Below are 25,345 nucleotides of genomic sequence, written 5' to 3'. Positions count from 1 at the left end.
AAATGCAAACATTTACGGCAGAAACACTTATTGACCGCACTCTAGAACAAACAAAGAGGCGTCCAAGAATAAGGTAAAAAAACTCTGTGATCTAATCTAAAACCGGAACCTCAACCTCAAAGAATTTAAGAGTTTACACGAAGGGACTGGTCGCAGGGACTTGTCCCACGAACGGTTCACACGAAACGTTTTGAGGAACAAGTCGCAGGGACTTGTTGCAAAAATTCAAACCAGTTTCAATTCGTGAGACTAGTGGTAGGGACCAAATTTTGGTCCCTGCGACTAGATTTTGTGACAAAAATGGCCAGTTCACACGATTGGACTTGTCCCCGCCACTTGTTGCAGGGACTAGTCGCAGGGATAAGTCCCCTCTTGTGTGCCGACCTTGGTATTACAGAAATGCGCAGTATTTAATAATTAACTCGTACTTCAACGTGCATCTTTGCATGCGCGCTAACGTACACTTGATAACGTTGGGAGACTGGGAAAGAAACTGAGAACTGAGATCACCAAGCTACGCTTAGCTGCAAGACGCTTTGGAAATTGGAAATTAACAACAGCGGACCGGGACGCGGAAAGCCATGTTAAGTGTTCGAGAAGAGCATACTGTTGTAGGAGGAGTCGAGCTGGCGAGGAAGACAGTAATAGCTGCTACGGACGAAGGGTTAGTGCCATACCTCGATGTTAAAGTCTTCTTTAGTCCCCGTAAAGATCAGTGATTCATATTGCGACAAGTAACGGGCTTGGATTGATGAGACAAAAGATGACAAACCTCCGTTTTTGCACTTCTGTTCATAGCACGTTACCAAGTTTCTGACCAAATAAGTTACCTGGCTGCAATTGTAAACACTATAGTGACCAAGTACACGTATCGGTTGATGAACACTGGATCACGCAGTCATACAACTGCTATTATAATTCAAAAACACGGAAGTGGTGACTTGGTAATTGAGCGATGTTTATGACACGCAAGGTTTCCGGCCTAATGAGAAGTGGAGATATCTAACATATGTCATTATAGCTATCATATCTTAACTTTCGTCTTACTGTTTTATTAGTAATTTGCGAAACGCTATGAAACTTCAGTAAATTCCAGCATAAAATTGCGGATTGTTGTCGTAATAGACGCCCTATTTCGGAATTTAGGTCGCGACCGATAGCGCACGTTTATCAGCGCATTCATTTGAACGCCAAACAGAGGTCTAACGGCTCGGCGAAGTTGAGATGCTTAACACATATCGTTATGGCCATCACATCTTAACTTTAATCTGACTGTATAATCATTGATTTGCGAAATACCATTAAACTTCAGTAAATTCCAGCATACAATGGGGCCATTGTTGTCGAGATAGACAACCTCTTTTGCAATCAGGTCGGGAATAATCGCGCCGCGTCAAATCAATATTACGCGTAATTTTAAGAACGCCAACGTCCAACGGCTATGGGTCTGTGCATTCTACTTCCTTCTATTTTCGATGACTTCTAGTCTCAGCGAGGGTTTAGTTCATGATCATTTTATGATTTGGGATGAGAAATCAAACGCAAAAAACTCCAAATAGTTCGACTAATTAATTATATATGTGCTTATTAAGATCTAATAAATACTTAGAAGTTTATGAAATCTAATGGTTTGATAATTATGAGCTTTACCAAGACTCAGCTCTGGCGTTGATCAAACTCTTTATGACTTTATCTTGCCGAAACAGTGCACTTTCTGCGGAATACATGGAGTATTTTCAAGGTTAAGTCCACATATTTGTGTAAAGCTGATCATATGATTTCCATTGCAATTTGAAATAAATAAGCACGAGTAAATTTTACAAAGGCTAACAAAATTGTGCGAGCTCGTAGGGCGAGTGAAATTTTCAAGTGCTTCTTTACTGTAAATTTCGACCTTAAATTTTTTCCCTTTTTCCCGTTTGTCACTCAAGAGCGTTTTAATTATTCAACTTTTTTCCTCTGACTTTACTAACATTGGCTAGCTGAAAAATGCCGACAATACTTACAAATCGAAGGGACCGTAACGACGAATTTCTAAGTCACAAATGGACTAATTTACCAGTAAATACGACGAATTTCTACGTTACGAATGGACTTATTTCCCAGTAAATACTAATAAGAAGCTATTCGATTTCTACTGAATTTAACTACTAATTAGTGTCAATTAACTTCAAGTCTGTGCTTAACAAACCTACTGAAGTTCATGAATTTGACTTCCCTTGCATGTTGGCGACTCGCGATATCAGCTTATAGCTAGATGTCCACGCAAATGACAAACTTGAGACTTCTTTTCATTTTTTTGTCAGAATTGTTGCCACAGAAATTGTTGAGAGGAGGGAGCATACTGGAATCGACTTGCCTGGGAGGTAATGTGTAGATATTCCTTTATTCGCTCTTGTACTTTACAAACAATAATTTGGTACGTTTTAAATCTTTTGCAACTTAACATTACTATTCTCTGCGAGGGGGAGATCTCTCCTTGTGTTTTCTCGTTAAAATGTTCACTCATCTCAGGGCTTACTTGAGGACAAGTTACCACAATGCCTAGAAGCTAAAGGAATGCCGAAATTTCTTTTTATGGGGTATATCCTGAAAATAAATAGAGATACAGTGTCTCTTTTTTCGTAGGCAAATGGAACTAAATGGCGTAGGCTCTTTCGAATTTCTATACGAGTGGCGCCAGTTCGAATTCGTCGGTTGTTGGGTTGCATTCTTCATTCTGCAAACGTTCGGCAAAGTATTACCGACAAAATACAAACAAAAACCGATCGATCACGCTTATTTCTCTGACTGAGAAAACATAAACTTTTTGCCCAACCTCTCTCCCGAGTACATTCTATTTCACCACTGCGATGTCTTGCGGAATATCTGCGTTATTATATCTTTTTAAAGTTTGTTCATGTTGTAGTCCATTGCCATCCTTGCCATCTCCTGTTAGACGAACCAAGGGCGGATGTAGGGGGGATGGATTGAGTGGCTAGCCAACCTCCTTTTGGAGAAGTAAAAACAGAAAAAGAATTGAAAAAGTTTGTGAATATTATGGCAGAAATAAAGGCAAACTCTCTGGACGGGTTTAAAAATTGAGTTAATGTAGTCAGGAGATGACATAGTCGATAAAAGTGCCGGTTTTTTTTTGTCACTGACTTTATATTTTAGAAAATACAATATACAAAACTTGTACTTGTACTTGTATATATAAAAAATATACAAGTCAGTGACAAAAAAACGGCACTTTTATCGTCATCTCCTGACAACATTTACTCAGTTTTTAAACTTGTCAAAAGAGTTTGCCTTCATTTCTGCCATGATATTCACAAACGTTTTCAATTCTTTTTCTGTCATTGGACAGGTACCTCATTGTAATTCAGTCTACTTTGTGGCATTGCAAGTATTTCCTGGGGAACGGATTTCAGTTAAATTCCAATTCAAATTTTGGGAACATACCCCATTGCTTCACCCCCTTGAAACATCCTAGATCCTCCGCCGCAACCTTCGCTTGCCGACGAAATTTGTTTTGGCTAGTAATGATATTTTACTAATTTTCGATTTCCTTTTCAGCGTTCCGGCAGCTGTGGCACCAAGGTAAATCCTCTGTTACGTTTCATCTTGCTACAACTTTAAGCTGTTTTTTTTTAAAGCGATTATTCTAGCAACAGTTATAAACATTAGGCTCCAAGCCACCATCTAGTCTTGCATTTCGCTGACTGGGGACTGAGAACGATATGTCTAGCCGTCTCTTATTTTCTTCCCACGTTGTCTCGTTCCCAAATCTCTTTCGACATTTGTACGGAAACAGGAAACTGAAGTGAAACACCTATTTATAATTCACCAGTGATGTCAATTTTTTAGAATTTAATAGAGTATGATTTGAGTTCATATTGATTGAGAAATTAGTTCACATAATTTCATGAAATTACAAACCCTAAAGGAGACAATTATTATCATCATCATAAGATCTTATAACAAAATGGTTAACCAGATCGACAGTCGGAATTTAAGCCATGTCCTCGAATCGTACACTTCCAAGAGAAACGACGATGTCTCGGATCACGAGAGTGTGCAATCCGAGGGGACAGTTGCAATTCAGTCAAATCAAAGTCCTGCTATTTAAAATCACTGCTAATTTCTCTAGCCTAGGTTATCGGTCATCTTTCTTTGCGCCCTGTTCGAGAGTCGTCTGGCTTTAAACCTGAAAAAATCCCGCTATAATGGCGGTCATAGGATAAAAGTAGTCAAAAAATTGAAAATAGAAACGTCCTTTTTACGAGGGTTGCCATAACTACAATAGTGGAAGACTTTCTGACATACTGCAAAATAATTTTACCAATTTTTAGCGCGCCTCTTGCACTACCTTGCCCGCCTCAACCTATCACAGTAAAAGACTCTCCACCGTCGTCCAGTGAGTTTTCCTGGGTGGACTGTTGCTTTAGGTGTGACAGCGGTCACGAGTGGTACGAACTACAAGGAAAAAGTAAGAAGTTGAGAGAGGTTGCTTAAAAATAATCCCATCTGTAAAAGGGCTAGTAACACTAGTCACGGTAGTACTTTTTTCTTAACGTTAGCTCATGTCAGTTCATCCAAGACAACACTAATTCACGCTGGCTCACGTACGATAGCGCTAGCTCAAGTTGTGTCGTCTACTGCTGATTTTTTTTTGCTAAAATGCACTGGTAATGCAGTAAAAATCAAACAATCCACTGGAAACCTGATCTGTTAAGGTACAACACAACGTACGAAGAAGCCCCCAGAAATGAAACGAATAAGAGATAGAAAGAAATTACCTTGGATATTGTACGATTTACCGTAAAATGGAAGATCGTTTTCCATGTTATCTAAGAATATAAGTTCTAAAAAAACTGCTTGCTAGCTAACCAAGACGATAGCAACAACAACCAAGACTTGGTTCAAATGTCAATGCCACTATATTTAATATGGGAGACAAGTGAATGCGCGGCACTAAAAGACTCCGTTCGGGTCAGGGGCCTGTTTCTCGAAAGTTCCGGAAACTTTTTGGACCCGCAAAACCATTTTTAGCTAATCTGTACCTAAAAACAGACAGGTGTATACGCCCGAAACTCCTTGTATGAAGAGAACCTCTGTTCATATTAAGAACATGTGAATAAAGCAGCTCAACGGATTTCCGGGTGCGAAAACTTTTCGGGACCTTCGTGAAACGTGCCCCACCACTGAGTTGAGCTCAAAGCCTCTGATTGTTGTTTAGGATATGGGCGTTTATTTGAGGGTGGCGCTTTTTCCAGTAAATACTTACTTAACTGGAAAAAACCGAAACAGAATGCACATCGTTTATGTTGGGATAAGGAATGAGTGTAGAAATTTAATTTACTTACAGGGATGATCGGATCTTTAAGCAATGTTTTAGCTGAATTTTATTATTAGTTTCCAGGTTTTTGTCTGCTACTACTGTTGGGTTATTTGATTGCTGGAGTAGTTATTCTCGCGTTTTACCTGGCATTTTGTTTCATTACGTGCCTTTCCAATTCCGACTGCGACTGATGTTTTCTTACTAAGCTCAGTGTGTTATGTATATTGGCGGATCTGTAAGGTTTAAGGGGTGAACCGTGACTTGTATAATAGTTACAGGAGTTAGTAATAGTAACTGGACCGACGGGAGTACAATTCAGGGAGTAATCTGGAGAGTAATTTTAAAATCGAATAGGCACGTACGCCAGGTCGGTCTGAAGTGCTTGAATTGTACGAGAAGAAGTCCAGTTAGTAATTAATCGTATCACTGACACATTTTGAGATGACAAGTCTTAAAAGTGCCTATGAAATGAAAAATAATTGCTGCTTATTTGAAAGGCTTTTCAAATCAGGTTTTTGACAGAAAGAGACTGGAGCCAAGAGTGTTGTCACAGTAAAGGCACAATGGATTTCATTTGGTTTATTTTGTGACGTACATTTCTGGTGCCAAGTTTGAAGAACACCGGTCAAATACTTCTAGAGATATCCTTGATTCAATGTTTTCCTGTTTAAGTGGAACTACTTATGACGTCACCACTTTCCTCATTTGCATAATACAAAAATGCCAGTACGTGTTTCTAAAACGAGAGACGATGAAAAGAAAACCTTTCAAATAAGCAGCAATTATTTTTCACTTCATAGGCACTTTAAGAAGTTCAGTAGGATTTTGCTTAAGTTTTACAAACGGTAACGCACATAATTGACGAGCGAATTGTATAGGTGTCCAATTAATTGGACACCTATACAATATACTGGTAATTAGTCACCCAAGTGATCGCGTGTCAGTACGTAGACAAATAGGCGCAAGGAAAACCAATCATAATCTAGAATTTATAGATATGACTAGCTTTACTACCATAGTGGACAAAAAAGTGTTGTTAGAAATTGTTGTTAGAAGTGTTGTTAGAAATGTTAGTAGGTTGAATATTATTTGAGCAAGTAAACACAGTTGGCACTCAATGAAACGCCTCTTATCTCAGTGATTACATTTCTTCGTAATCCTTCGCTTATATGAAACTTAAAACAAGATTGCTTTGTGAAACTGGATTAGCAAATAGTTGTAACCATATAAAGTGCGCGCTAAACGTTGTACTTTTAAATTGGTATTGAAAGGTCCACTTCTTGTTTGTAGCGTATTGTTTAAGCAGACACCTTCAGTAAATCTACTTTTTTGAACACCTCCTCCGCCTGCGCTGCAGCGTTTTGAGTGTTTAGGTGGTGGTGAGGGGGGGGGGGGGGGGGGGGGGAAAGCTTGAGTACGAATGTCTAAGCGTGATCCATGTAGGCGTTCCTGGAGCATGCTCCCCCTTAAGTCCTCTGAAATGACAGGAAGGACTTTTGTAATCAATTAGCGTATTGCTATACAGTTGCATACTTTCAGCACTTACAAAAAAATGATGATTTTTCTACACAACAGTATAGAAATTTATTATCCGCACTTTAATTTCGCTTTCAAATCCCAGGCGAAGCGAACGATTTATTCCACTGAATTTAACGTTTAATGGACAATGGATCTAACAGGTTTCTCTCAACAACATTCATCTTCAATCAAAACGGAAACAAACAAATGCGGCAAATCAAAACTACGAGTCATTGAGGCAATGTATTTTCCTTAGCAGTCTAGTCTTTTCACAGGATATGATTGTTCTCCAGTCCTCCTTGCATAGTGTATGCATTCTCCTCTTCACCGATTTTTTTTTGTAAAATTGCATCAAAGAATGAGTTGAAATTTAAGTCGTTTTATATCTTCTCCAGGACAGAAACAATCAGTTTATCACCTACGTTCATTTGTGCTGGGCACCCAATAATCCGTCTACATATATCCGACTGAAGATTCCCCGTCAAACTTTGGCTCTTGATTTTCAGGTTTACTTAAGAACTGAAAAAGAATGAGTGGGAGGGGGAGGGGGTTGATTAAGCCCCCAGCCCCTCCCCCTGCGCGGTCCCTGTAAGCGTTAGGTTGTCCGAAACTTTTTAACCCGCTGGTCATGCATCAATGACATTGCTAAGGACTGTACAACACATCTGACGCGTGATCGCTTTGTAAGTAATTCGCGGGAGTTCGTGGATTGCATGATCAGCAACAAAAGATACAAAAACACCTCAGGTGCTCAGCGAAGAACAAGACCAAACTGAATGAGACAATGAACAGCGGACAAGAAGGCCTGATGGCTGTCCGAGAAGAACGTGTCAGGGAAGGAGGAATTGAAAAGACCAGCACAACATTTGTAGCCGCAACCGATGAAGGGTTAGTTTACCACCTCACTTGTGCTGCTTATTTCATGTTGCAATTATCACAGCATCTCATTTGTTTCTTCATATCTAAACCTTGGTACACAAGGGCTGTTTCCTATAAAGTTAGATGTGATAATTCGACAGCTTTTTAAAAGCTAAGATGTTTACATGGCGCGAGTCGGTCTGTGATTCTAGACACCCTGTCGGATTCGGTGAAAAACGGAAGTAGCTCATGTTACAGTGAAATCGCGTCTCATTGCAGATTACTCTTAACACAAGAATCACTGCACGTTTATGTTCTTGTTCAACTTGACAGAACGTTTATTAAAAACCACCTTCATGCATCTGCATTCTTACAAATGAACATTGATTTTTTTAAAGAAAAACTGATCAAAATTCCAAAATACCACCCAATTCCAAGAGTGAAGAGTAGTGGAGTGACGGTAATTCCACTCCTTGATGCTGTTATCCGAAACAACGAAAATAATGTACAACACACCAACAAAACATTAAGCTTATTGCCCTCTTTGGAGCACAACTCTCTAAGCTGGGACAGCACAGAATCAGTCCTCAGTCTTGGAAGTCATTATCTCCTTAAATGTGGCTTGACGAATCCAAATGACTTCTGTTCAGGAGAAACTGGAATAATAACAGCAGCATCAACCATAACAATGGAAAGTCATCTCGGAAAGGCTTAGAGAGAACAACAAGAATTATACAAGATTAGCACGAGCTGTTGACGTAATGATGGCGCAAGCAAAGAGAATTTACATTTTGATGATCGAAGTAAACAAGTTGTTTTTCTTTTTTTCGTCGCGGTAATTTCTAAAAGAAGTAGAAAACATGTTCTCTGTATTTCTAACGAGTTTTCGTATAAATCTACTGGCGTTCTATGCCGTTCTTTGATTAGCCACACTACTCACTATCTATTCTGTGATAGATAGTGAGTAGCGTAGCAGTGTGCCCTTGTTAACAAGATGACGGCCGCTTCTTGATCTTTTCGAAGTGTCTGTGAAGAGGATTTTGCTAAAGTTTTGAACGACTAGTGGATTTATACTAAAACAATTACATAATTCGCTCTCCATTTCTATTCGTGATTGTTGACGAGGACACAGACCACGTCAACTATCACGCATTATAGTTCCCCTCTAAATATTCTCCGACTCTTATTGGTTTAAATTGGTCACGTGACGCGATAGTGTTCATCCGCGGAGAGACACCATCAGCCCATACTGCCCGTCTGAGGAAAATACCCGGATGGATAGTACTCGTCCGTGAAAATATTTCTGTAAACAAGCGGGCTTATAGAAAATAAACAATTGAATTTGTATTAAGAGGGTTTTTGTTTGTTATGTTTTTCAAATTTTACATTTGGCTTTCGCGGCTTTCATCTAAAAAAGCTGAAAATTATTCAACTGATGATTTTTGAACAGGCGCACGGAAGAAAATTTAGTGGTGAACAATAAAGACAATAGAGTGTTTATGTCTAGAAACTATCGGTCTGCTGGTTACCCCTTGGAAATTTGATGTTCTTAAAACTAGCATATTTGCCCTCGAAGCTTCGCTTCTCGGGCAAATATTTGTTTTAAGAATATCAAATTTTCGCGGGGCAACTATCAGGCGATAGTTCATCCCCAGAAACACTCTATTGTTTAAATAGAAATCGAGAGCTCATAGTCTAATTACTTGATAGACACACTCGTGAAAGTTTGGGAGAACTCGGAAAAGCTGTGGAAACACTCACCTGCAGCTCGTGTTCCCACAGCATTTCTCGTTCTCCCAAGACTTCCACTCGATCGTGTCTCTATAACTCGATAGAAACACGGTACATGTTTTCTATTTCTTAAATATAGTCCATGTTTTAATTATTCTCTAAAATGTTTGGCAACTTTTCTAATGTTTATATTTCTTAACTTAATATATAGTCTTCGGTATGTAATGTATATGCTCAATTTCTATACGTGCTTAGGTTTCAGAAATGTATAGATTTTCTGTTGAGATGCTCTGTTATTGTTTTTATTTAATTTGATGAAATGTTAAACGTGTGTTCGCCAAACGCTTCAGTTAAACATCGTCTTTTTCTTCGTCTTTTGGTTTTAGTGTCTCTACACTTCACTACACACAAATCAATACTGCAGGGGCAAGGTAGGTTGTTTAGTCATTCATCAGATGTCTTGCTCAGCTTAGTTAAATTGCAGCAAACTGGGATAGACTAATTTGATAACATTTTGACTAAATTAATTGTCAGTATTGTAATAGTACAGACTCATAAAAACTGATAGTAGTTTGTTATTTCAGTAACAAAAAAGCAAGTAGACTTGAACGAGAGAATCTGAATTTAATATAATTTCGTCAAATCAGGAAACGATGCGAAAATCAAGGCGTCAAAGTTAAATCCAAATACAAGATTTCTATTGCAAGCATTTCTTCCATTTGAATTCTAAAAATCCGTTAACTTCACTTGTATCAACAGTTTCAACACGATTCCATAGTTAAAGTCAATCTTTGTCAGCTGAATTCAAAGACAATCAAAGAATATTAATTTAACATGTACCGTATTAGTATAAATCTACTAGCGTTCTATCACAGCTTATCACGAATGCCGTTCTCTGATTGGCTACCCTACTCACTATGTATTCTGTCATAGATAGTGGGTGGCGTAGCAGTGTGCCCTTGTTAACAAAATGACGGCCGCTTTTTTAGGTTTTCGAAGTGTCTGTGAGGAGGATTTAGATAAAGTATTGAACGACTAGTAGATTTATACTAAAACAATTAGATTATTCGCTCTCGATTTCTGTGCATGATCGTCAACTATCTATATAAATCTCGAGCTCATAATCTAATTGTTAAGTATAACACAAAGTATTTTGTGGATTTTCAGCGGCGTTTTTCAGCCTACTGTGTCAAGGATGGAAGCCTGGCCTCCTCACCCAGCGCCAATAGCACCTCCAGGTATCCTTCCTTCTGCGCCCCAGCTTGAATCTGATGCGTGAAAGAAAAGCTGTTCAAACTGCCTCGAGAACTTTTCTTGTTTGTATGACACTACTTCCAAGTGGTATGAGTTCTCAGGGAAAGGTAGGAACTATTCCAATTTTTCTTTATCAAATTGAAGGGTTTTCAGTAGTTTATTTTGAGTAATGTATTATTCTATAATGTATTTCTGTTCTACCAGCTGGTTGCCACGCAGCACATGTTCTTTTTATTCTTTCCATAGCCATATGCTACAAATATTTCTTTATTTTATAATACTGATGTAAATTAACTCTGTAAATAGTGCACAATAATAAAGAAGTTGAAGTTTGGAGTTATTTCATTGACTGCCCCGATAACTTCAAAGGGCAGCCTCTAAAACCTGCGCCACAACTTGTTTCGGCCAAGACTGGACATTTGTTTGATAGAGCTGTATGTAGAATAAACAGTGGTAGAATGAATCTGTCAAAGACGGGTTAAAGTGCTGGAAAGTGGCGGAAGCCATTGCTAACCCGGCCTTGAATCAAAATATGACCTACTGGGGTATTAAGGTATTGAGATGTAAAGCTAATCCAAAGCGGCATTCTGTTGTTTAAAATTTCATGTTTTATTTTTCAGGTTTTTGGTGTGTGCTATTCCTTCTGGTGGGATATTTGATTGTCGGAGTTATTGTGTTCGCATTGGCGATCCTTTACTTTGTCTGTAAAGTCATGGAGGCACTGGATTCAAGAGCTAACTCGAGTAGACGCTCGAGCACAAGCTCGAGCTCGTCTTGATGCAGCTGTTATGGATGTCAGACATGACTAAAGAACAACTTAAGTCAATTTGTTGTAGAGACATCATAAGTGCTATCCAGTATTGTCAGGAATAATAAATGTAGGATGACTAACAAAGGATGAACCTGAAACTAGACTTCATATATTTTAGATTTGAAAAGCTATCGATTGATGTCTTAACCCACAGGAAGTAACAGCGACAACAGAACTAAGAAAGAGTTCACTGACTCAGAAAGCTCGACTTGTTACCAGCCTGATCTTAACTGAATCAAATTTTGTTCAACCTTGAGCCAAAGAAGTGAAAATGCGAGTATTGTATTTCAGTGCTACCCACAGTGTCAAATATTTTAATACGAACTGAGAGGTTGAGGTCCACAAAACGTCCACATCGAGATTCAGTCTGGCCATTGTACTGTTTCTGTTGTCTGACTGTCTTAAACGCCTTCTATAAGTAAAAATGGTTTTGGTATTCACTTAGTAAGCCTAATAATAAAGTAATAAGTTTTAAGTAAGTATTTAGTTAGCCCAATACTCAAATAGGTCAGAACCTGTACAGTGAGGGTCTGAATGGGGTTAAGTGTTTGGAGGGTTTTTCGGGGAAAACCCATAGGGTCTCATAGTCTTTTAGCATTGCAAATTCTTATCTGCTGTACAAAAATCGGTAATAAGATCACTCATGACCTTTGAGCCCGTGCTCAAAGCCTCTCAAAGGTTCTGTAATCTCTTTTTTCGACCCAATGTGTAACAGTGTTCTGTCTATTCTGGGAAGCCTGGGTAGCACCGGGGAACTACCTCGTGCCAGGAGCCCACGATCCTTTGGTCAGCGTCGAAACATCATGGCGGGATGGCAGCATCGAAAATATAGTCGAAAATTTTCGGAATTCTCCTTGGAAAACTTCGGTAGTCTTCGGGCATCATTAGTAGTCTCTTTACATCTTCGATAGTCGTCGGAAATCTTCGGCTGTCTTCGTCGGAAAGTGGCCCTAACTCTAGACCTTAGGGTCAGAATGCACTTTTTTACGTCGAAAAGGCTCCCTCGCCATAAAGGCAACTTCTTGATATACTGAACAAAATAACATTGCCCTGTTTGGAGCCGTTTTTGTTTCCTTCTAGATAAAATTTACTGTTACAGAGAATTTTTTACTGCTAGTGTTAAAATGCCTAAAATTTAACTGTTCTGTGTTACAGAGCCAAAAATTTAAGTGTTTATTGTTATCGAGGTACCCCCATTCAGACCCTCTACAATGACTCGAACACAATTTAATGTTTACAAGTGATTGTCCTAGAGCCACTTCTCGCTGACCTGGGATTATTTATAGCCTTGAGATTATTTATAAACTCCTTCAGTAATCGCTTTTGTTAATATGTAAGCTTACCAAATTCGGGGTAATATCTCTTGTAGATGATAACATAAATTGAAGATAGTTTCCCACTGTTTTACAGTCTGAATGTAATTTGAGTCTGACTGGATCGCGGATTCTCCTCGAAAACTAACTCGAATATCAAATTAGATCATAAACAATAATTCCTGACTATGACTTGAACTCCAGCCGGGATAATTTATGCAAGTTCATGGAAAACGCCTACTCTCAGACTGACAAACGCAGTTGTACTCTGGTCCATAAGTTGATAAACACTGAGCAGAGCTAGCAGAACTAACTATGAAACAAAAATGAACAACAACCAACCGGAAGCCATGATAGCCGTTCAAGAAGAGCGTATCAGGATTGGAGAAACTGAAGTGGCGAAGAAGACAGTGATAGGGACTACAACCGACGGGTAAGTATGGACGACTACTCTAAAACATGGTGCTCTGTTATATGGTTGCGATACGGAAGTTCTCGACATCGCCGTAACATTTTCGCTCTTGTTGCCAAGTAGTTAAAATGGTTTAAAGAAGTAGTTGAATTGAAACCCTGCGGGCAGTGTCTCTTCGACTCTCCTAGAAAAATCTTCTTCCTCTTCCCGATTTTTCTAGGAAGATCGAAGGTGACTCTGTTTGCAGGGTAGCTGAAGGCTGTTTCCTGAAATGAGCGAAGGCGGCAGGGGTATTTTGCAGAACGCCGAACACCGAACGCCAAATGCACTGTTTGCTTGCGGTTTAGTAGTTTCACTCATGTTTGCTTGCGGTTAGCTTTTGTTTGTCAAGGGCAGCATTATATTTCATATGGCCCTGTCCAACAAATAAAAGCTAACCGCAAGTAAACAGTGCATTCGGGATTCGGCATTCTGCAAATTACCCCCCGCCGAGCGAAAAGCTAAAGTTGGTGCACAATTCGTTTGAAGTGTTCCAAAACCAAAACTGAACTCAATTCTACGGTTTACCTCAAGTATGGAAATCAATTTCACTGGTTTTGAATTTGTCTCCATTAACTACTCGAGAAGGTTGAGCAAAGAAAAATGCAAATCATTCTTTCTGCTTCCTGCTGAAAAAGTCTCACTGTCTGGTCGATTCACTTGTTATGCTTACTAAAATATACCACTTTGGTCAAAGTAACACTGATAGCAGTATACTATTGCGATTAAGAGATTGCGTTTATGTCTTAAACAGCGAACTCGAGCGAACGGTTTGCAGTAGTTTCATGTCGTGTGTACCGACTGAACCGAAACATAATAAGTCACTGATACACGTCTTCTTAGAAAACTGGACTACAGCAAACTTGCAATATATCCTAGTAACAATTAGGCAATCTTTTCGTACATCAAGATCTTTGGATTTACTTCTCTACCAGACCAGCGAGATACCAACTTTTCGTGTTTATTAGCAAAAATATGTAAGGAATTTTTTAATAATCTTTTAGAATCCTCCCATAGCCCCAACCTTTTAATAAAATTGTAGTTCTGAAAATCTGGTGGCATATCAATAAAATACCTGATTTCTCCAGGTCTTATCTTCATATTGTGAAACACACAGTCAGCAAGAGGAAGGAAATTGCCATAAACTCTACCAAAGTATCAGAAAAAAAGGACTAATGCTTGACAATTATAAATCAGTAAGGATTCTTGTTGGGAAGTTAGGAAATGCGATAAACATGATTTTTTTATAAACTTTTTAGTCGAATTAGAACGTTGTGATTTTTAATAATTCAAAATAATACGAAATTAGTGAACCTATAGAAACGAAGATAAAGCAATCTGATCAGTTACATCAAACGCAATGATGCAATGAACCAAGAGAATTTTAGTTGATATTTCTGCCCCATTCACATCAGCTAACCTAGCGTAACTAAGGGACCGTTCATTTTTTATGAGGAAGGGGGGGCTGGTGGGATTTGGGAAGCACCATTTAAAAATCGCATGACCCCCCCTCAACTTACCAATTTTTTCACGTGGCCCCCCCCTTATAGCGGTCATTTTTTGGGATGACCCCCCCCCAAAAAAAATTGAACAAACAATATTTAGATTTCAACTTTTTTAATATTTCTCTATTATCCCCTTACTTCACGTTTTGTGCTCACTGTGAAGACAATATTTACAATCCCTATACTACAGAGAGCTGTTGTTTGAAAAACAAATCAAAAGAAAGAGAAGTCAATTTCGGATCTCCTAGTTATGGCTCGCCCTGAGCGTGTGGCATTTGGCCTCTCACTGGCATCTCCCTCATCTGAATTGATGAATGCCCACAGTTTTAATGTAAAACAGATCAAATGTATAGAAGCTAAGTTGACGAAGGTCACGCAGGACATGGAAGCACTAGAAAATAAGAGCAATTATAACAGCATATTCAAGGGCATACTCAAACAGCACATCAACAAAAGGAGAAGGAAAAAAGAAAACTGCAGAAAGTCAAATGAAAGAAAGAGGAAGCGGACTGAAAACAACGTCCAACGAGTCCGTCCCGGAAGAGTGTATTAAAGTTGAGGATGCTACCACGTCGTTATTTAGAAGAGATGGGCCATACATCGCACAGCTCTTGGAAGGGAATTATTTCACCAATGCTGCAAGAAGCAGAATCACCACCAACCTTGAGCAGGAAGTCAGAGATTATGTTTACACCTTCATGTACCCTGAAGAGTACACTCTGACGGAAAGCATTGCTGCTTCTTGCAGCATCGGTGAAAGAGACTCCCATAGCAGCACAAGCAGCGACGAAGAACTCGACGACAGCGAAGATGAAGATGAGTGCCAGTGAAAGTTGCATTCGAAAATAACAGTGTTAAATACTTCTTTTCAGTAGCTACAAATGCTTTTTGTTGCCAAACGTTTTTTTAAAGCAGAAGGAAAGTTTGTAATAAATTTGTATCCCGCCTTCTATGTTTATTCTATAGCAATTTTTTTGATATTCAAACATTATGCCATTTTAAAGTTTTACTAAAATATTTCACGTGACCCCCCCTTTTCCCCTTATTTTTTTGGGATGGCCCCCCCTCGAAAGCAATTTTTTTTCGCATGGCCCCCCCCCAAATCCCACCAGCCCCCCCTACCTGATAAAAAATGAACAGTCCCTAAATCAGGTTTAGTTTTTTTCCAATTTGTCGATTATACTTTGAAATCATTTTGAGAGGACAAATTTCAAACCACGTTGCTACCATGTTTTAATCAAACTCGTTTTTACCTTGTATGGTTGTGGGGTGTATACGGTATTTATGAGCGACTAATAGGCCCTTTGCACGATCCGGTCACATGGTACAAAATCACACACGCTGGTGAGCAAGTTCCGCAGTGGGACTTCCAAAACAAAGGCAGGTCCAGGTGGACTGGTACGAGTGGCATTGTTTTGAAAGTCCCACTGTGCAACTTGCTCACCAGCATGTGTGATTTTGTACCATGTGACCGGATCGTGCAAAGGGCCTATTTTTAACCTTACATAGTTAAAACCACTTTTAAACATGTTTAACCTGTTGGCGTGAACGCGGTATTAGTTTAAACGAGAAAACAAAAGCTTGATAATGAAAACTTGCTGATCGTTTTTAATTACCAAGGACACTTGCCAACGAGAACTTGTTCATGTGTAACTTATCAACTTCACTTTAATTTCAAGTCTTTCAACAGTCAATAGAATTTCAGTGATTTAATTCTATTTAGTTTTGGCTAAAAGTTTTATCTAATTATGTTTTTGTTTGAGTACAATTTAACACTGTTCTTTTTCCACTCTTTTAGTGGTGTTGTTGCGTATCAGATCACAACGGCCAGATCTGTGGCAGATTTAAGGTAAAACTGTGCATTGGACATACACCTGTGTCAAAAACATTGCAATTACTAATGTGTGCGCTTCTGTTAGTTTATATGTAGATATATCTATATATATAAAAACTCGGTTAAAAAGAGACCGAAAATGGACAACTTTTGGTTTAAAAAGATAAAAAAATATGTAAAACTTTATAAAACGTTTCGGTCTCTCGACCTTCGTCAGTTACAAAAAGTGCGTAAACAACTCACAACTTAAGTACGATTTTCACAACAATGTACTGTGTTTCCATCGAGTTATAGAAACACGATTTTTAACCAATCAGCGCGCGTATTTTCTTACGGCTGTTTTCTAAAAGATTATGCTGATTAATCAATTTAACATTTTTGCTACACACTCAGTAAGGATATTGTGTTTCTAAGCAATCTGACTTTTCTGTCGTTGAACGAAAAGCTCTGGAATTGCTTTCTCTGGCTATGCCTGTGTCACCAAGAAAAATGTTAATTATGACCCTTTCACGTAAATTTGGCTGATTATGGGGGTCGATTTATGATGGGGTTCTTGGCCGCCTGCTTCTTGAGGAATACACGAGGTTGCCTTGGTGAAGTTTTTATCGTATTCCCAACCAATATCGAAGCTTCACAGAGAGCCTTATTAACAGTAGGTGCAGTAATGTTTTGACGATCTCAAGAAAATGATGTACATGTATTTTGGAAGTATGCATGCATTCTTAGTTAAAGATTGTATTTTGGTTGATAATACAATTTCTCTTTAAATTTCTTTTCAGTGCTCCCCCAGCTGTGGAGCCAAGGTGAGTCCTGAGTGATGATTTATTGATGAAAAAACTTTTCAGTTATTCAGCAGGTGCTTAGTGCTTCTAAACATCAGGGCCGGCTTGTTCAAAGCCATTCTTGTCCCCATAGCCCTTTTCGCTTCTCTTAGCCCGCTGGGGCCTTAGCACGAGAATCAAAGGGCTCTGGAGACATAGGATTTCCGAGTCCTAGATTCTAAGACTTCCGGTCTTCATGCATGCAGTCGTGATGTTTCTATATTCTGTATGGGATTGAAAATGGCGGCGTCGAGGCAGGATTCGAGGAATCTTTGTTTCGGGCCTTAAATGGTATCAATTTGGAGAATTTTTCCGTCAGTGTAGAACAGAAAGAGGCGATAAGGAACATTGTTGTTTTAACGAAAGACACTAATCTTCTACCTGCTTTGGCAAGTCATTGATTTTTCAGTTATTGCCCTTTCAGTTTTTGACTCCTGGCATGGATCAACTGAATTTTTTATTTTGGTTGTTTCGCCTTTAAATGCGTGATCAGACCGTGAAGCAGAACGATTTGCGGGTCAGCTGTCTAATGGTTCGGAATACTGAGTCATTGAGCGAGGTTCCAATTGAAGATATGAGGCAATCGAAGTATCCAATAATTTATGGCCATCCGGAGGCATTTGTTGGAAACTTAAGGAAATTATTGGATTGTGAAGATGTGAGACACAATATGAGAGCTGTCGTACTTGATGAAGCATATCTCGCTGCAGAATGGCAAGTATTTAATATCTGTCTTCAGTTATTCCCATTTATAATATAAGGCTTTGAAAGTGAACGAATTTTGCTCAGCAAATATCCTTTGGGGCCAAAGAATGTGACAAATAAAATTTTGTACCTTTTTTGAAATAGTCAGCATGTCTTCTTGTAGATGGCTTTTTGTTTATGTACAACATTAAGCTTCTTTATGTAGTCTTGCCCCACTTCTCTAATTTAGGGTGGAATTTTCTGATTAGGTTACAAATTATCACAATGAATGATGGCATTGTTTGTGTGATCATCATTTCTATTTTATCGATGCACTCTGACAATCCCAATCCTGTATAAATGCCTTTCAAACTGTAAAATTTAATTGGCTTAGCTACTTGTATACTATCACTGATCACAAACTAATTATAATCATTGACTAATCAGCAAGCATTAGCATACAGTGTATTTACAGGAAGAGTTTTTTGGCCAGCATATGTCCAAGTAGGTGTGCTCGGTGCCATATTTGCAAAGGTGCCTGTGGTCACACTCACTGCAACAGTAACTGAGCAAACAAAATGTTATACATCAAGTTCTCTTGGAATGGTGGATCCAGAAATCATTGCAGTGAACCGCAATGGGCAGAACAGTTTCTACACATGTTCGACACGACCACACACGGGTGATGACAAAATCAAAGTGTTGCTTCTTGACATTCTTCTGTACATAGTAAAACTACAAGTTATGAGAGAGAGGATGCCTCCTACAGTGATTTACTCCAATTTACATACATTTATTGTGGACATTGTACATTATATTGACAATATAATTGGAATATTTGACTTCAAAACGGTATCCCTTGGTTGATGATTTTCTTAACTTGGCCTATCTCCTTGAAAATGTGTTACTGCTACAGTAAGGAGAAATTATAGGTTGACCACTTCTTCTTGAAAAGTGAAAATTTCATTGCTTTGTCCCTATTTTGTAAGTGATGAACACAATTGAATATTTTCTAATCCATTGTAAACTTTAAAACTTTATCCATAAGACTATTATTGTTTAAATTTCCATCAGTTATTATTTTTTTTAAGTAACTATGAAATGAAAAAAATCAAGTCATTTATTTAGTAAAACTCAAATTGCTGCAAATTGTTTAAATGAGGCTTGAAGAAACAGAGATATTTTTCTACCCTCAATGTTGGTAAAAAGGTCTCTTTATTTTGGGGAATTGATTGCAAGTCTCTCACTGATTAGTTGTCAGGTGGTAGACACAAACAGAATATCTAAATGTCTGTTTTCAGTTGGACATATATCACAGTTGAGAATTTAATGTTTATTGGTTTATGTAGTGACAGATTTGTTTTGAAATTGATGTCTTGCTGAGAACTGGTTTTTAAAACCCTAATTTCACCTAAATCATTTAATTATACCTGACTGCAAAAGGAACACTTCTTAACTTTTTGCATCAGTACATAGCTGAAACATTATCCACTCATCATCATCATTAGTTCTGCTTTCCTGTTTGGAGATTGTGGTGAGCAAAGAAAAGTGGAAATCACTTACTGGTCTTCCCATAGTTCCTTCCCTTGATGCCAAAGCAAAAAAATATGCGACAATTATTCGCAAAACAAAACCATTTACACACCGTTTTCCTTCAAGGGCAACACAGTAATATATTTTAGACATATTTTCTGAACCACCAACCCTAAGCCTGCATTTATAAACGGTTCCAACTCTTTAAAATTGTGGAAGGCGCTGTAGTGCAGTCGTGTTATTCTTGGGAGAAATAGGTCTAAAATGAGGGGGGATTTTTGTTGTGATGTTGATCGCCCTCAACGAGAAGACACATCCGACCACTTTCGACACTTTCGTGTTTCACTCTTTTTCGCGTCACTCGGCGAACGTGATTCTCCAACCTGTTGCGAGCCACAAACTCTTCACACAAGACCCTACGATCGACAATTCCTGCGAACAAAGTGATGTCAGCTACAAAGAACGGAATTCTTTAATATTCTTCACCCTTCTGTACATGGTTCGCACAGTTTCGTTGGTAAATCATCGCCAAACTTAATTTCTTGCTCAGTTAAAAGCTCGAGCACTTTTAAAATGTCTGGCTCCTTGCTGCTTTTCTCGCCGAAAATATCAACAGAGGTTTCTAAAAAAACAAAAACCGTTTTGTTGCAACTGCAACAAGTGTTGAGCCGTGAGTTAAACAATATGGAGAACTGGGAAAGTCCTCCATGTCCTCCATTTTAACTGGTAACAGCTGTTTCATATTTTCGCGCCAGTAATCCGCGCGAACATTCTGACTTCCGTTCAAGATTTCTCTGTTTTCAAACAAAATCCTAAGTCCGCAGAGTCCTTCAATTCTCGTGCCAAGGCCCCAGCCGACTAAGAGAAGCGAAAAGGGCTACGGGGACGAGAATGGTTCTAAGCCCCATTAAGCTAACCCAGGATTAGCAAGAAATTTGATTTCAGTTTTGTAGTTTTTTGTTGAGGTTTTCTGTTTGTATTATTTGTCCTTCAGTTTTGAGCTTACGTAATCTCGAACCGCACAAGACATGAGCTGTGAAAAACATTTGTACACAACAAATATTGATACTTCGGTTAACTTTTAATCCTGGGTTAGCGTTAACCGGCTTTCGAACAACCCGGCCCTTGTTTTAATCTAACGTCTAGGCTTGCATTGCGTTCACTAGGGAAGGTAAAATATAAGTTCATTATTTACCTGGTGTCGCCTTTGATGTCATCGTCGTCATTGCTATAGCTACTTATTATTATAACGGCGGACAAATTTTAGCATTTAGCATTCTACTGATGAATTTTAGAGCGCCGGCGCCGGCTCCCGTCACCCGGCCTGCACGTCAACCCCCTCCATCTGTCGTGGTTATAGACGAGTCTCCACCGTCGTCCAGTAAGTGTTCATGTGTGAACTGTTGCTTTGGGTGTGACAGTGGTTACAAGTGGTACGATCTAAGAGGAAAAGGTAAGAACTTAGGAGAAGTTTCCTTAAACCAATTGGCCTCCTTAAAAAGAACTAGTTGCATTTATCCTAGCTTGATCAAGCTAGTTCAGGTCGGTTGACTTGGGATAACCCAACGATAGCTCACGTATGTTCACGCAAGTCCATCTTTGGCAACCTAAGTTGATACTTCTTCACCCAAGATAGTGCTAGTTTAAGCAGTTGTAATCTATTGATTGTTTGCGGTAAGCTGCACTGGTATGCAATAATAAGCAAATGTTGCCTCTTCATATAGGTATGTTTGCAAGGTAAAAAAATTTAAATTTCAACAAGTAAATAGCATTTTTCTTAAATAGTTCCTCACAAAATTCGCCGCTCGCCTCGCGCTCCCGCTGTTTCCACAAATTAAAATTACAGACGCGATTTTTTGGGTAACGTTTCTCCGCTCCTTAATAATTTTTGCTTTACTTTCAACGTATTTTTTGTGAATCACGACTCCACCGTTCTAGATTTGTTTACTAAAATTGAGTTCATTCAAGTGCAGCTTAATTGTTGTGCCGAAAGTTTTCCGAACAACGGCGACGATTTTGGCTTGGCTTCGGACGAAGTCCCTCAGGGCTACCAAGAACAAAAGGCTATTCATTTTTGCTCAAAGTGAGATGTTGAGCCGGAACAATAGACCATTTGTTGATACTTCATTTCTTCTGAATCTAACAAGGGGCTCTGAAAGGCCAGTCAGTAAATGAAAAAATAGCATTCAAATTCTTGAGTTTCTATTAATACGCAATAAGAGATTAGCTTTACACGCTAATTAACAATTTTTCCACGAGCGGGGGTTGGATATGAGATGATAAATAACCATCTCATATCCAACAAGCGGGCGTGAAATACTTGTTTTGTCAACAACGCTTCCAAAATAAAGAAACCTAAAATGTATGACACTAATTCCAAGTGGTATGAGCTCTCAGGGAAAGGTAGGAACTATTCCCATTTTTCTTTATCGAATTGAAGGGTTTTTCAGTAATGTATATTCTGTAATGTATTTTTTTCTACCAGCTCGAAGGCTGGTTGCCACGCACACATTCTTTTTATAGCCATATGCAACAAATATTTATATTTTTTATATTTATTTTATAATACTGATGTAAATTAACTCTGTAGGTAGTTGGCAATAATAGAGAAGTTGAAGTTATTTAATTGAGTGCCCCGATAACTTCAAGCGGCAGCCTCTAAAACCTGTACCGCAACTCGTGTGCCAACGACTGTTTGTTTGATACCACCATTGTAGAATCGGCACTGGTAGAATGAATCTGTCAAAGACGGGTTAAAGTGCTGGAAAGTGGCAGAAGCCATTGCTAACCCGGCCTTAAATCAAAATATAGTTGAACCTTCCGTAAGTGACCCTAAAATGTCAAGCCTAGATGGTCGCTTAAGGGAGGTGGTCGCTTACGAGAGATTAGACCGTATTGGATCAAGATTTTGCCTAATTAGCATATGGTAACTGAAGAGACTTACCCCATGCTTTGAATGTTTTATTCGTGTCAAAAGTCAATTTCGAAAAAAATCTGGTACTTCTCATTAAAAAAGTTTCCGTCTCTTGTACAACTCAGGAATGCAATAATGTTACAACACCTTATTATCCAATTTCTGTTCTATTATCTGTCAAGTGGTCTCTTACGGGAGAATGAAAACAAAAGAAAATTTCAAACTTTTAGCATTAAAAAGTGGTCGCGGTCGCTTACGAGAGTGGTCACTTACAAGAGGTTCCAAATATAGTGATTTGACTTAAAAAACCTTTGGTATTTTGGAAAACTGGTCGCTGAGGAGAGGTGGTCGCTTACGAGAGGTGGTCGCAACCGGGGGTTCCACTGTATGACCAACTGGGGTATGGTGGTATTGAGATGTAATCTTATCCAAAGCGGCATTCGGTTGTTTAAAATTTCATGCTTTATTTTTCAGGTTTTTGGTGTGTGCTATTCCTCCTGGTGGGATATTTGATTCTCGGAGTTTTTGTGTTCGCATTTGCAATCCTTTACTGTGTCTGTAAATTTTGCGACATATTCACGGAATCAGAAGGGCTCCAGTTCGACGAGTAGGCGCTCGAGCACAAGCTCGTGCTCGTGTTGATGCAGCTGTTATGGATGTCAGGCATAACTAAAGAACAACTTAAGTCAATTTTTTGTAAAGACATCATGAAAGGCCAGTCAGTAAATGAAAAAATAGCATTCACATTCTTGTGTTTCTATTAATATGCAGTAAGAGATAAACTTTACACGCTAATTAACAATTTTTTCCACTCAAGCTTGCTGGATATGAGATGATAAATAACCATCTCATATCCAACAAGCGGGAGTGGAATAATAGTTTTGTTAACAACGCTTCCAAAATAAAGAACCTAAAATGAAATAGAAATAAAAACGCCCCCACAAATTACGCGCACGCTTACCATCGAGTTCGTAAAGCATGGTATAATGGCTCATATACCATGATGGCTAAGCCAATGAAGACTCGTTAAGTTCAGTTTTCAATAAAAGTACATTAGTAATCCCTGAACTCTCCCTTCCTCGCGCACTATATAAGGGTTGAGCACAGGCGCGAGAAGAGAGCCAACACATGAGGCTGAAAAAGCTCTTGAAAGTGTCAAATAGTAGCGAGAAGAGAGAGTCCAGTCCAGGACAACCGGTATGCTAATTTCCAGAACGACGCCATTTCCCCCACGCAAGGCATGGGAAAATCATATATGGTAAAACGTTTTGGAAGCGCGCGCTCGTGTGGTGCCCATCTATAAAGGTGGCTTACAACAGTTTTGATGGAGTATAAAAGCCAAACTTTTAACTCTTTTGAAAATTGTTTCAGGTTGTTTTTCTTTCTCTAATTACTTAAGTCTTTTACCATTATATGTGATATATGTTACAGCTAGATATTTTCCCTTTGTACTTCTCAGGTTTTTGTGTTGTTCTATTACTTCTGTTGCGCTATTTGATTGTCGGAGGTGTTGCTCTTGCTTTGTTTGTATTGTATTTAGTCATTGAGTGCTTAAAGGGGTTTTGTGGTATTGACGACTGACTGATGTAATGATTAGCCTCACGTCAATATTGGACAAGAAGGTGTTGTTAGAAATTCTATGCCAGTAGGTTGATTTTTATTTCAGCGTGCATACACAGTTGGCAACTCAATGGAACACCTTGTATCTCAGCGTTTATATTTCTTATGCAATACTCCACTTATGCAAAAAATTGTATTGTTATGTGAAACTGGATAAGCAAATTAGTTTTAATCACATTGTACAAATGCAAGTAAATGAATTTAGAAAACACTCTGTAAGAAAGAGCGCGCCGAAAGCCGTAATTTTAAAAATAGCTAGAAACACAAAATCTATAGCGGGAGCTGCTGACGTAATGAAGCGAGTAGAGAGAATTTACATTTTGATAATCGAAATAATCTAGCGATTTTATTTTCTCAGTTCCTTGCATTGTTTTCTAAAAGACCAAACAAGTTTCTATCGAAATATAACCCTAGTTAACAATTAGACACGTGGCCCTTGAGGGCGAAGGGTCTAATTGTTTTAGTATCACCCAACTAGTCAGACAGAAATGGCAATAATAAAGTTAGCAAATTCAAGTTGAAGAAATATTTGTTTGGGAATAAAACGAAAGAAAGCGTCACGCTCGATTGCGCCAATTTCGCTACTCGAGGACTATTACTAATGGTCTTCTAGTAGCGTAGCCAATCAAAATGTAGGATTTGTATTAATCCACTAGCTAGTTGGGTGATACTAATATGGTATATTCTATGGTACTAATCCTATGTTGTATCGGTCACTACTTTTATCCGATCCTCTTTATTTTCATTGTTAAGCCGATTGATTCACTATTGATCCAGCGTATATCACCAGAGTCATCGTTCGGGGTTGCTTGCTTAATTTTATACTTTTTTATTGACTGTATATAAACAAATTTAGCTGAAGGAACCACACATGACCAATCAAAACAAACGCAAATAACTCGACATAGATGGCACTCTACTGTCACCAATAGCGCACGTGAAAGCAATTTATTTTCCTTCTGGTTAGTTGAAAAGACAAACAATGTGTTAGTTTTGATTGGTTAAAAAGTGTTATAATACTTTTTATGGTACCTCTTAGTTACTACGCCCGCTATGATTGGTCAATTGAGCAGGCCGTGTTCTATTTTACAGCCAGCTAAAATTTAAATCCATTTGGGAACCTGTAACTGAAACACTCATAGAAATATTATAACTATGTTTCTAACCTCGTCGTC

General features: G+C 38.7%; 3 protein-coding genes across 3 annotated transcripts; all 3 read left to right on the top strand.

The window, feature by feature from the left end:
* The first annotated feature begins 210 nt into the window (after nt 1-210).
* Nucleotides 211-6,665, top strand: LOC110046287 (uncharacterized). The gene is made up of 4 exons (XM_089279216.1): nt 211-664; nt 2,307-2,366; nt 3,559-3,582; nt 4,335-6,665. Exons 1-4 carry the CDS (start codon nt 582-584, stop codon nt 4,495-4,497), a joined length of 330 nt encoding a protein of 109 aa, XP_089135342.1. The 5' UTR covers nt 211-581; the 3' UTR covers nt 4,498-6,665.
* A 63-nt stretch (nt 6,666-6,728) lies between these two features.
* On the top strand, nt 6,729-11,443 carry LOC110046286 (uncharacterized). Its single transcript, XM_020751974.2, has 4 exons — nt 6,729-7,729; nt 9,817-9,861; nt 10,598-10,791; nt 11,305-11,443. Exons 1-3 carry the CDS (start codon nt 7,626-7,628, stop codon nt 10,707-10,709), a joined length of 261 nt encoding a protein of 86 aa, XP_020607633.2. The 5' UTR covers nt 6,729-7,625; the 3' UTR covers nt 10,710-10,791; nt 11,305-11,443.
* A 21-nt stretch (nt 11,444-11,464) lies between these two features.
* On the top strand, nt 11,465-25,335 carry LOC149096815 (uncharacterized). Its single transcript, XM_089279217.1, has 5 exons — nt 11,465-13,241; nt 16,563-16,613; nt 17,378-17,401; nt 20,932-21,089; nt 24,010-25,335. The coding sequence occupies exons 1-5, from the start codon at nt 13,135-13,137 to the stop codon at nt 24,129-24,131; spliced, it is 462 nt and encodes a 153-aa protein (XP_089135343.1). The 5' UTR covers nt 11,465-13,134; the 3' UTR covers nt 24,132-25,335.
* Nucleotides 25,336-25,345: the final 10 nt, after the last annotated feature.

Source organism: Orbicella faveolata, unplaced genomic scaffold (assembly GCF_042242905.1).
Source record: "Orbicella faveolata isolate gen_17 unplaced genomic scaffold, um_ofav_v1 contig_47, whole genome shotgun sequence".
Lineage (NCBI taxonomy): Eukaryota > Metazoa > Cnidaria > Anthozoa > Scleractinia > Merulinidae > Orbicella > Orbicella faveolata.
The sequence above is the reverse complement of the archived record's forward strand: the minus strand, read 5'-3'. Positions and strand labels throughout refer to the sequence as shown.

Bases quoted from the DNA above. Each gene is read 5' to 3' on its own strand.
- LOC149096815 (XM_089279217.1), top strand. From the start codon at position 13,135: ATGAACAACAACCAACCGGAAGCCATGATAGCCGTTCAAGAAGAGCGT. The intron at 16,614-17,377 runs GTAAAACTGTGC...ATTTCTTTTCAG, and splicing joins AGATCTGTGGCAGATTTAAG to TGCTCCCCCAGCTGTGGAGC. The intron at 21,090-24,009 runs GTAAGAACTTAG...TGTACTTCTCAG, and splicing joins GTACGATCTAAGAGGAAAAG to GTTTTTGTGTTGTTCTATTA.
- LOC110046286 (XM_020751974.2), top strand. From the start codon at position 7,626: ATGAACAGCGGACAAGAAGGCCTGATGGCTGTCCGAGAAGAACGTGTC. The intron at 7,730-9,816 runs GTTAGTTTACCA...TTTTGGTTTTAG, and splicing joins GTAGCCGCAACCGATGAAGG to TGTCTCTACACTTCACTACA. The intron at 9,862-10,597 runs GTAGGTTGTTTA...GTGGATTTTCAG, and splicing joins ATCAATACTGCAGGGGCAAG to CGGCGTTTTTCAGCCTACTG.
- LOC110046287 (XM_089279216.1), top strand. From the start codon at position 582: ATGTTAAGTGTTCGAGAAGAGCATACTGTTGTAGGAGGAGTCGAGCTG. The intron at 665-2,306 runs GTTAGTGCCATA...TTTTTTTGTCAG, and splicing joins ATAGCTGCTACGGACGAAGG to AATTGTTGCCACAGAAATTG. The intron at 3,583-4,334 runs GTAAATCCTCTG...ACCAATTTTTAG, and splicing joins CCGGCAGCTGTGGCACCAAG to CGCGCCTCTTGCACTACCTT.